We start from the raw sequence: 12,373 nt of genomic DNA, 5'->3' as shown, positions 1-12,373 counted from the left end.
GAGATAATCTAGCTGTAAAAATCTTGGCATATTTTTTTCTTCAATCTTGGTTAATGAGTGAAATGGAACAGTATTTTGGAAGTAGTTTGTGGCCTATCTGGTTTAGGGAAAACAAAAAATGTTGCATCTTAAAAAAAAAAAAAAAAGATCCTTCAACAGAGGCATTGTTAGCAAAATCCCAGAATAAGGATAAAAGCACTGGGGATAATTGACCAGCAAATGTTTTGCAGAATTTGGCTGGAGTGCCATCAGGACCCAGTGATTTCTTTGATTTCAGGAATTTGACTTTAGACCATACCTCCTCTATAGTTGAAGGGGGGTATTGAGGGTAGTTCTGTTGGTGTGTGATAGTGGTGGAAACATTAGTGCTGAAGAAAGTGATCAGTTATTGATTCTTGGGTATCTTGGGTTCGCTATAAAGTGTTGCATAAAACTATTGAAATTATTTTGCTATCTCTGTGGCGGATATTACTATTTGTTCCGTGGAGAATAAATAGCATGGGTCTGATTTGTGGCTTTTTTAAATTCTTAATTATTTAGCAAATATACAACCAGCAGTATTAGCATTAAATTGGAAATTTACTTTTTGTTTACAGAGATAAAGGTCTGCTTGCTTACTAAGCAGAGTATTGTATTTGTAACAAATATTTTATACTTTTGGTTTGAACTGTATATCTGAGGAAGTTTTAAATTGTTTCTCAGCTGTGACAATTTGTTGTTCCAATGCTAATAACTTGGTATTAAAAATGTAGTCTAGTGTGCTATTATAGAACTAGTGACACCCAATAAATTGTGTTAGATGTTTCTTCAGTGTTAGTATGTAAATAGTCATTGATAGCAGATAATATTTTGTGTTGATTTGAATCAGTGCAGTATTGGTGTTCATTCTCCGTCTGTGTGTAGATTGAGGAATGTCAATTAAAATGATAGGAAAAAGATGGTTTGATATAGTAATTGTCTCTATTCTTTGATTAGAGATCTTATGAGGTAAATTACAGGAAGATAATAGATATCTAAGCGTGGGTATGTCGAGTGTGCATTTGAGAAGAAGGTAAAATCTTTATCAGTAGGGTGTGTAATTCTCCAGTGGTCCCCTAATTTAGTATTTGATAAAAATGCTTTAAGTAGAGAGTAAGATTTTGTAGGGTGAAAGTTAACAGTGGAAATTCTATACAAATGTGGGACAAGAATCCTATTAAAATCACCTCCTATAAGAGTAGGGGCAGTGCCTAGCTAGAATCTTGGCAGACATTGATTTCCAAAATTGGGGCTCATCTTGTATTGGGATGTAGATATTACCTAAGTTAAGAGAATACTTATCAATTTGTTATTGAACATGAATATAACGACCATCTGAATCCGAAATACAATGTAAAATGGTAAATTGCAGCTTGTGAGAAAAGAGGATAACCACCCCATTTTTACAACCTTTTGCTGCTGAAGAAATTACATAACCCTCCCAGGATTTGGTCAAGGAGATCAAAATGCTTGTCATCAATATGGGTTTCTTGTATAAAGCATATGTCTGTATTACATTTATGTATTAATCTCTGATTTTATACCTTTTACTAGATTATGTAAACCTTTAACATTTAATGAAGCAATATTAAACTTTAAAGCTATTCGCTATAGTAAAGCAGTGTTTTCAGATAAATTACTAAAGAATAGGAGAAGAGTAGAGGACAGTAAAACTGAGTGAAGGTGAAATCAAAAAGTAGCCTGTAAATAAAGACAAACAGAATATTTATTACCTCTAGACAAGGAACACATTAAAGAAAATTGTGAAACTATGAAGGTACAATCCATGAATTAGATGGAATTCCATGTTGCCTGTATGGAGGTCAAGATATGCAAGTAGATCTGCAAGTGGCGTGAAAGATCTAGTAACATCATTTTCCATATGTGCTTAACTGCTGGGTCGATTATACCATATTTGTATCCAGCTTCTTTTAATGTGGGGCTTAGTTCTGAGAATTGTTTGCAAATTACAACTGTTTCTTTTACAAAGTCGTGGTGAATGTAGATTTTATGTCCTTCCACCATTAGTGTTGGAATCTCTCAAACAGCCTTTCGGATGAGTATTAGATGATGGTGGCGTAATACTTTGAAGAAGGCTTGTCCTGGTTTAGAATTATGTGGTTTGCAATGATAAGGTACACCTTGCACTTTGTCAAATTTAGGTTGTTGAGGAAAATAGATTTTTAGTAGTGAATTTATAAGATGTTCACAAAAGGATTTGCAATTCTGACCTTCAGTATTTCCTGGCGAATTGAAAATGCGCAAATTATATTGACGATTTCTATTTTCAAGGTCTAAAAGCTGTTTTATCATAAGTGCTATGAGGTTAACGTGGGGTGTTATATGGTCAGTTACAGTCTTATTATCTCTCATTTTGATGGTATTATATTTTCATAGTGAGGTCTGCCATGCCCCTCTGAATATGCCTAATGTCACAACATATAGCATCTGTATTATTGTGTATTGCATGAATTTTTTACAATATTTTTGCCATTGATTCAACATACAAGTCCACCATTTTAATGGTATCAGGAGGAGGAGAAGAGTTTGCGCTTGTTAGGGGGAGTTTGAGTTGACTTAATATCCATTCTTAGTATAATATAGGGATCCCTCTTAGCTGAAGAATAGTAAAATTAAATAAGCAAGTTTAGGGTTAGCTTCATGTACTTCGAAGAATGGTGACTGAAAGGAATAAACAACCAGCAAGTAGAACATATGAGAATAGAGCTTCTTTATGTAAATGCCAGGCACCAAAATCTGCAGACCTCACCTTTATGAAGGGGAGTGAAATACTGAAGACAGTACCTTTAAGAGGGAGCAAAGAGGTTGGTAGGACCACCTTTCTGTCACCTTGCCTTCCTCACACAGTCCTCTGGTGTGCAGTCTCCTCAAAGAAATGACCTCATGTAGAATGAGAAGACCTCAGGGTCGTAGAAACACCACAAACACCAGTAAGAGTGAACCAGGGGATTAATGCAGAAGAATATGTGCTTGATTTGAAGAAAAATGCTGCTATTCGACATTTGAAATCAGTGATAATAGCAGGCTAAAGTGGAGCTTACAGCACATCTGCCACCTTTGACCGTGCATGCTCCCCTAGTCCACAGATATTGGATTTGGCAGAGGTCCCAGAGAAGGAAGAGGGTAAAGGGGACCTTTATACCCTTGCTACTGAGATTCACTTTCATAGTTGTTTTGATGCCGCTGCCTTGTATAGCTAATAAAGAGCAAAAGTGAATTGCTGGTTTACTCCCACTGATCTGATATTTTTGTGCTTGGACCTGGTTGTCTGTTCTTCTCCATGGAAATTGAGTTAATTGGTGGAGTACCGTATTGCCATCATTTAGAAGTTGACACCTTCTAACTTCATCTGATCTATTGCGTACTCTGCCTCATATATTTTTTAGATCTGTATATAGCACCCTGAAATCAATTTCATTGATGTCCTCCTTTGATGCCAGTGCAAGTGTTGTGCTTGCATTGTGCATAGCATGCGGGAACTCTTTGATTGTCTGAACCCCTTGCGATTGTTGCTGGTAGCCCAGAATACATAGAGGTGACTCTCAGCATCAGATGGGAGGACCTTTTGTGTATTTTTCCAGTGGGAGCTGAGGGTTACATGGGGGCCTGACCTTCCCCAGCTTGCAATATTTCTTATTGTGCATCAGTAGTGGTCATAATGTCAGGAACTGGACTGAACTAAGGCTTCTGTCTTGTCTTTGGTTCTGCCTGACATTAACACATTTGCTCCTGTAGCCAAAATCCCACCCACAGAGAGCAACAATGTATGAGGAAGGTGCCATCAAAAAAGGACTCTGGGGGAGACAAAACCTCAATGGGGAAAACAATCCACAAGCAGATGCAAGAATAGGTTTGAAGAAACAGTTCAAGAGTTTAGTGCACAGATGAGAATCAGGATGCTAAACTACTGGGGACTGAGTAGCAAAGAATCGAAGATTAGGAGAATTGAAGGAGAGACTTGCAGAAGATTCTAGAATCAAAGAAAAATCCCAAGCAAAAAGAAACAATAGGTCAGAAATCTAAACCAAGAATCTACAACCTTTTCTCCAATAAAAGCTACTTGTGTTCAATGAAAATCAGCCCGAGCTACTGATGTTAGTGTTGTAATAGTGACCATATCAAATAAGATTACATTAGTACCATTCCAAGATTACCAGAAGTGATGACCTCAGTACATCAGAAAGGGATGGCATTGGTTATAAAAACAGGCATTATCAATATGAAATGCCTGTACCTAGGTAATGCATAACAGCCACATCTGCAATGCACCAATGTAAAAACAAAAAAGTCTGCCAACGCCACAGCATTTATCACTCAATTATTACATTTAAATATATAATATAACCTAGCATATATCTTTTAAAGTACACATTCACCTTAAGTAGTAACTTGACGCTGAAATGACATATGTTTCTTGTTACCCAACTGAATGGTTGGAATGGTTGAATTGGAAATTCAGCCATTTTTCTCCAATAGATCAGCTTGTACGTTCTGAAAATAAACACATGTTCATCTTAACTACACTGTTTTCAATTTTGGTATACATATGTTAATTCAGCCAAGAAACAGCTTTTAAGTTAGTAGGCTGGGCTGCACACAGGAGAGCTACTTGCAGGTAGCTGGAGTGTAAATCTTTGTAGTCAGAACTCCTTCTATTGCTTTTATAACTAGATCGAGGAATGGACGTTCCAGTTTGTTCATTGTCATAGTAATTTTTAGTTACTCGCGTGAGTTTAGCCAATCCCAAAACGTATGTGCGCCTCTTGCTGTGTCATGCCAGATTACTAAAACGTCATCTCTATAACATCGCCATCGTTTTAGTCCTTGATTAAAAGGTTTGTTCTCTCAGATGTTGTCTTGTTCATATAAGTGGACATATAGACCAGCTGTGCTTGGGATAAAAGTGTTTCCGATTAATTTTCCTTGTTCAAAAATGTTACCTTCAAGTTCAAAATAGTTCTTCTTCAAAGCAAGTTTAGCCAATCCTGTAATGATCTCTATGGGTGCAGTCCAATCCAGTTTTCTCTGTCTTATTGCTTATAGACTCTCACCCTGTGGTATAGTCGTGTGAAGAGTCTCTACATCCAGTCCAATCATAAATTCTTCCTCTGGGTCAATTTGTACATCCACGTGTATTGAGTGTATGTTTTGTGTCCTTAACGTATGAGGGCATCTAATACATATGAGAACACCAATAGTCTCAGAAACCAGTCAACAAAAATTGAGAGAGGTTCTAAGACTGACCCTGTGCCTGATACTATGGGGCACCCAGGGAGTGGGCTCCAGTGTTTGTGTATTTTAGTATTATGTGAGAAAATGGGAGATTTTAGGCCTCTCACTTATTAGGAACCCCACCTTTTTTGGTTTATCTATTGTTGTTCTTTGGCTTTCATGACTCCTCTTTTATCTCCTTTATAGTACTTTTGTGGTATCATTTGGGAGTATTTTGTAATTTCATTGATCTGAGAATAGTTCTGTGTAGGCTGTCCTGTAATCTCCAGTGGTTTGGATTACTATTTGCTCCCTCTTGTCAGTTGCCATTATTACTGTGGCATTTCAAGATTGTAAATGTCCTTATGCCTTTTGTTCCTTGGTAGTAAGATTATGAAACTGCATTTCTTTTTCGTACCGTGCTTCTACATCCTTTGTTACTGGTGTTCAAAAGCCATTACTACACGATGTATGTCATTTGCAAGTGGATTGCAAAAGGACTTTTTTCGCAAGTTGGTATATGTTGTTGCTCCATAGAGTTTGGAGTGCCTCAAAGGAAAGCTTTAATCCCACTTTTTCTGACAAAATTCATCCAATTTGCCTTTTAGTCTAAATATATCTTTCCTTCGTAGGAACAAATCATGGTCATTTATTCAAGACTCTCATTTAATTGTATGAAAATATGAATGGAGTCAAGTGGACTACCAAGTCTATGTGCTGCTTGTCCCTGTTTGAGGTTGTTGCTCTCTCGAGCTTTTGCTCCTGGTTGTTCTACCCAGGACACTCTTAGATCCAATTTTTTTCCTCTCCAGACACTGTGACCTTAAAAAATCCTGGTATTTGGGTAGAAGGTAGGTTATGCCACTGGAGGGTGTGGCGCATTGGTGGCTGGCAATAATGCATGTGCGGTGGCGATAAGCGAGCTGGGCATGGAAATTGATTGTTGAATCTTCGTCCTCATCTCTGGGTATTTCTATTACTTCCACTGGATGTATCACTGCTCCTCCCTTCTGAGTTTGTTGGCCAGTCATTTTCAGAATTCCTCTCTTTAGATTGTTGTTGATCTTTTCATTGTTTTATGTATTCATCTGTTGTGTAAGGATATATATTGGCATGCTAAACGTTTTTCACATCTTCTGTAACTTAGAGAGTTTGCTTTTTGTAAGGATCTTGTAGTAAGAGATTTCCTTTTTCACCTCTTCCAGTTAATTATTTGTATCTGGGCTCTTAGTTTGTCGTCACTTTACTTGTTTTTATTTACAGTAGTGTCTGATTAGCCTTTAGCAGTGTTAATAATCATGATCAGTCAATCCCCGTTGCATCGTCATGATATTATGCACGAGTCTTTTCTAAATTTATTATCTAGGAATACTGTTCAATATTGACAGTCAGTCCATTGGGTGCCGAATTTGTTTCTTGATTCGGGTGTAGAGGAGTAACACGCTGAACTAGGGTGCAGGGGTAGTATCAACTAGCATAGTTTTTAACCATAACCAAGGCACCCAATAATAAAGTGAAACTGAAGTGTACTTTAGGTATTTTGTATCTGTAATCCAAAATCCTGTTGGAAGTAATATCCACAGTGATTCCTGGAACATGGATGAGGACACCCTGATTTATGGGGACCAGGATGAGACTCTCTATTGAAGATTGACACCAATAAGGGTGTGTGAGGGTCCCTATAAAACCAGTCTGGATCACTCCATTGAGAACGACTTGGGCCAGGCTGAGCTACGGTTCGGTTGAGAGGGTGATAGGATTCCCTTGTGATTTTAAGTTATAGATCGGGATTCAGTATCCTGCACCCCCTTAATGAAATATCTCCCTGGCCTCCCCAGACATGTCACTTGGAAATGAAAAACAATAGATTGCAAGATGACAGGCTTCTCCTTACTACAGGAAATAGGTTTAGCGATGGTAGTCTTTTAAAAGTGGGCTTCTTCCTCCTGATAAGGCGAAGAAGGTCACATATGTTGTTGTAAATTAATTTTGAGTGCTTTCAAAGACAGTTTGCTTGAACCTGCTGCATGGCTTTCTAAGGAAAACGTTGTTTGATTGTACTCATTTTTGTTTATCTTGCGTAGGTGACCTCTGGTGGAACTGAGAGTATCTTGATGGCCTGCAAGGCGTACCGGAACCTGGCCTTCGAAAATGGAATCAAGAAACCAGAAATGTATGCAACATTTTCGTTTCAATACATGTTTGATGTTGATTTATTCCTTCAAGTGGAAGAAAGCTAGGTATTCATGTACCGATTGAATAATCAGAAACATGGCCCTTGCTCTTTATTTAGTGGTGGTACACATGAAAACGTCAAACACCACACATTGAATAGCCGCTTGAAGTAGGTTTGTAATGATTCAATCTGCATATAAACGTTTAGTATTTCTGTGGTTGTATTAATAATCCCTTAAAATTCAAGTACGTCAGAATTTGTGGTTAATTTTTGGTTTGTTAGTAAGGTATGCTTTATGTATGTTTTGAATCAAGTAATTACTAGGCCTTACATATTACTTACTATGCATGTCTAGCACATTTACATGCAGTAGGTTTATCACCAGTCCTATCGATCCACAGCGGTGTTCAGCCCATTTAACTCTGGGGATGCGGACGAGCCCTGAGGCGTATTGCATACTGAAGGGTGCATTTCCTGTGTCGTGCAGAAGGAGTGTGAGAACAGTTCAGTTGTTTGAGGTGCTGATGCATTCAGGTGCACTGTGTACGTTGCATGATGCTGAGCATGTGCTGTGTATGTGTAGTGTATGGAGGAGCAATGATTTTTAGGTCGGATTGGATGTACGTTGTTTAATGAATGTATTATGCTGTGATATTGCCAGAATAAGATAGTACGTTTTTTATTCTAACTAGTTTATTGTTTGATCTCATATTATTTTCTACTGTGAAAATTAAAACAAAATACATCTCTCCAGAAAAATCTTTCTATCTATGTTTTGCCCAAACCGTCATCAGTTGTTGAGCTGGTAGTCATAAACATGGATGCTAGAAATACTATTGGTTACTACCTAGATCCTGCAAGGTCATTTTGGACTTAACATGGATTTTTGGGATATTCGAGGGCCCAAACGAGGCAAGAGTATATTTAGAGACTTATGTTGTCTTTTGCACTGCCTCCTTCATTATAGAGTTTAACAGTCATTGGCTTTTCCACCCTAGGATGGTACTCATGCTGAAGAAATTTGATGCCATATCAGCTTCAGTATATGTTCTGTGGTGCACACCTATGTTATTTATTTAAAAACATTAACACTGTCCTTTGGATTTCATCTTCTGTGCTATTCATGTTCACTTTCCCGTGTAGTCTAGAGTATGAGGGAATGGGATGTAGTGGAGGTAAGTACGTGTCACCCCTGCATTCCTAGTCCCAAAGCCCACTTTCCTAGATACCATGGAGCCTCCTTTGTCTCTCTTTTGACTGTGTGCTTATAACACTTCTGTACACACAGAGGAAAGAAACTGGATTAATGTGGAGAAGACTGTCCTGTCGTGGGTGGGGTAGTAGCGCATGGGCACCTGGGTTCCAAACTGTGTTTCTTTGAGCTCTTAAGAGGTATGTGGGCTGTGCCTGACTTGGGATTTTAAAAAATCATTTGTCCGCTGAAAGGACAATGGGAGGAATTAAAATACAAGAGTCACAACATTCAGTAACCGCTATCCAGTCTCGACACAATGTGTAATTAATCTAAAATGTTTTTTTTTTTTTTTTTTTTAGGCCTGCCTTGCTCCTGTGTTTTTTAACGTGCATGGTCCAAGATAACTTTGCTCATGCATCACCAACCATTACATCTCAGTTCAAGTGTTTCCATATGTGGAACTTATTAAATGTGGCCTACCCTTTCTGACGAAGTTTTCTTGATTTTGATGACTGAGAGTTCTAATTCTGGTTTTCCCATTATTATTCGTTGGGAAGGAGCTTAGGGTCTAAGTTTTTAGAAACTAGTGCTGTGTTACCACTTACATTGCTAAAATCTAACTCTTAACAATGTTTAAAATGTGAAGGGGTGTTTCCTGGCTAATCAGATTGAGCCTTTGTCATCTGTCTTTGGAAACTCCATTTGTTGGCTGTGAGAAACGCGGTTTATTACATGGTGGTGATGTGTCACCTCACAGTATAGTAAACTCACAAATCCTCCTTGGGTCCAGTCAGACTTGTTTGCAAACCCTTAGCTAAACTGTGGATAGCTGTGGCTTCGAGTAGTGAGGCTTTGTCAAAGGAATAAGAAAGACATGCTCACACACACAAGGCAAATGTGCCCTCATTAAGGGCTTTCGATTATGGGAGCAAATCATCCTTAGTACTAAGTATTTTTTTTGTTCAGGATGAACTGTCTATCCAGGTACTGTGAATAGAACCCGAGGCATTTACCTAAAATAACGGGATGGCTTCATACACCCACTTGGTGTCATGCTTCATCCTCGGCTATCCCACTCTCTCCAGAGAATCCTCTTGTGGCGGGTGGGCCCTTATCATAGGGTGAGGGAATGAAGCATGACATCCAGGGGGTGTGGAAGACCATCCCGTTCTTTTAGGTAAATGCCCTTCAGGTCCTGCTCACAGTATCTGGGATTCAGAACAGAGTAATTACTCATTACTAAGGATGATAGGCTCCCATAATTGAGGGCACATAACAGGGGAACGTTTGTCTTCTGTCTGTAGATATTGGAAGGGAGAGCAGAACCGTGTACCCTTACTAAGCAATCTCTACCCTTCATGCATTAAGGGTAGTGTGTTTTGCGTGTAAGAAAATAAATGGCATAAAGAAAATACCCCAAAATCCGCCCCAGTTCAAAAACTTGCTCTTATTTTCATGCACTGAAAGGAACAAAATCCACTCGAGGATTTTTTAGATTTAAATTATTAAGCAAATAATAAATCGCCAGCAAGCATTGGCAATTAGCACGGGTAGCAGTGACATTTAGAACGTAAGTTGTGTTCAGCTACTATGGCCCACTTTAGGCGACCAACTCCAGCAGGGAGCACGTCATAGGGACCGATGAGACTTGACAAGACAGTTACCTTGTAGTCAAAGCAATCTACAGTCTATTTCCAGGCTCTACTTGTTAACTGCCGTGGACATCAATGGAGTGGTCTTGATGCACAGGATATAGGATGCTGAAGCATGCTGTGGCTGCTGATCCAGTAGCAGGGGTCTTCCTGGGGCCACCCTTCGGTCCGTAAACATGGTGGGGTGACTTTGGCCACAGAGGTCAAAGTTCCTCCATGTCCGTTGAAGTCCAGACAAAAATCATTTTCTAATGGTCTCCAGTTAAAGTTAAACCATTGGTTCCCTTTAACTTAGGCTAGTGTCTGTCTTGGGTGACCAAACTGCACAGCCACAACTCTCATGTGTCCAGCAGACTCTGTTGCAACTTTTGAGCATCAAGACTGTCTCCCAGGCTGCTTTTCAGCAGTCAGTGGCTGTCAACCAATTGTGACTACCATCTCGCCAGGACAGGCTTCTTCCGCTTTTGTCCTCCTGGAGTTGATACAGGAAATCAGCCAACTGACTCTTGGAATCACTTCTGTCTGGGGCTCAGGATGACTTTTCCATGAGTGGGGCACCAAATGTATAGTCCTCTCTTGGCTAGCCTAAGGATCAGAAGGTGCGGTCCAGTTTTTGGTGCAGCCAATTTTTGCTAGGGTCCATAGAAAAACACTACAATCCTTCTTCGAACCCTCTCCTTTGCAGACGAGATCTTAGGTCTGGGTGCCAGTGGTGACATTTGTATACCCATAATGTGCTCTTGGGGCATGTGGTGGCTGCTAGCCAATGGGCTAGTAGCTACCCTCCTGCATGATGACAGTGCATAACAGTATTCTGCCCACTCCCAAGGTGGCTGAACCTCTCTGTTGGTGTGTGGTGCTTGGTAGCCCACCTTAAAGGTGAGGCTACCTGAGGGCTACACACCCATGGAAAAACTAGTTTGACAACCGTTTCCGCCTCTCTGTCCCCGATGCCTGCCTACCAGAACAGAACTTGTGTGTTTGCCCTTCAAAAAGGCTTCCCCTTTGAAGCTCGTCTTTTGAGCTCACACTCTGTTTAGTCTTTCTGCCATGGAGAGGTAACATCTCTTCCAAGGGCAGTCCTTTTGTGTTCCTTCCTGAGAATCATTCACACCTATTCCCATGTGGGCAGAAAGCTGTCTCGTGGCCTCAACCGTAAACAGTCATTGGACGTCTTGGGCCACACTGTGGCAAATTTCTAAAGTTAGCATTGACTTAAAAGTTACATTATATTCGACTTTTGCATCACGTTGAGTTTAAAGTAATGATGCTTTGGATACATTAGCTCATTTGAGTGGTCACCTTGTTCCCCTGTGCTTACCAATGTGACCATTAGCCTTTCTACAGCAAACATGACAATTAGGGGTGTTTACTGTTCGGATACTTAAAAACATGTCCTACCTTTTAATATGCAGCACCCTACCTTAGGCCACAATTAGCCTGCCTTAGGGGTGACATTTATATATTAAAAGGGAAGGTCTGGACTTTGTCATTAGATTTTCATCAAAATTCACTCCAATTCAAACAGGCTTTCTATAGTTCGTGGCTACCCTAACAGGGCCTCCCAGCGCTAGGAGAGCACCCCATATCCCGATGTCAGTGGACCCTGGCTCGACTCCTAGATCAAAAAAATATGTTTTCAGGAGTTTTCTAAACAAAGGTTCTGACTGCTGTTTCCGAATCACTGTAGGGAGGGAGAGTGGCCATCATTGTAACAAACACTGCTCATAGCAGGAAGCCCACTTGTGAGGAAAAATATGTTGCAGTGTAGAAAAGGTGTTGGCTCTATCATTTAGTAACAGTTTGAATGTGGCAGTTTTCTCATGGGATTTCAGACACATATTGACATTCAGCCACTCTTCAGAGTCCCGATCTCCCTTAGCTCTTCTACCTGTGAGTAACTTATCTGGTTAAAAGGTTCACTCCTAAGGCTGTGAATCCATTAGTCCTGGGACCCGAAGGCTGGGACTGTGGTGTTGCTGCGGGATTCCTAGACACGGGCACAAACAAAAGATCTTTAGAATGCTGACCCCTTCAATCTTTTTCTTTGTCTGCTATCAGAATAACATGTCTTTGAAACTGCACCTTGCTGCCTCCACA

General features: G+C 39.9%; 1 protein-coding gene across 1 annotated transcript in view; it reads left to right on the top strand.

Moving 5' to 3' along the window:
• The window catches only part of SGPL1 (sphingosine-1-phosphate lyase 1), a 434,641-nt gene that overhangs the window by 268,214 nt on the left and 154,054 nt on the right, over positions 1 to 12,373 (top strand). The window contains exon 7 of the mRNA XM_069240571.1: positions 7,335 to 7,423. Coding sequence (XP_069096672.1) covers positions 7,335 to 7,423 — 89 coding nt within the window. The remainder of the gene's footprint in view (positions 1 to 7,334; positions 7,424 to 12,373) is intronic.

The sequence above is a fragment of the Pleurodeles waltl genome, chromosome 6 (assembly GCF_031143425.1).
Source record: "Pleurodeles waltl isolate 20211129_DDA chromosome 6, aPleWal1.hap1.20221129, whole genome shotgun sequence".
NCBI classification, from domain to species: Eukaryota; Metazoa; Chordata; class Amphibia; order Caudata; family Salamandridae; genus Pleurodeles; species Pleurodeles waltl.
This window is presented reverse-complemented; position numbering and strand designations above follow the sequence as displayed.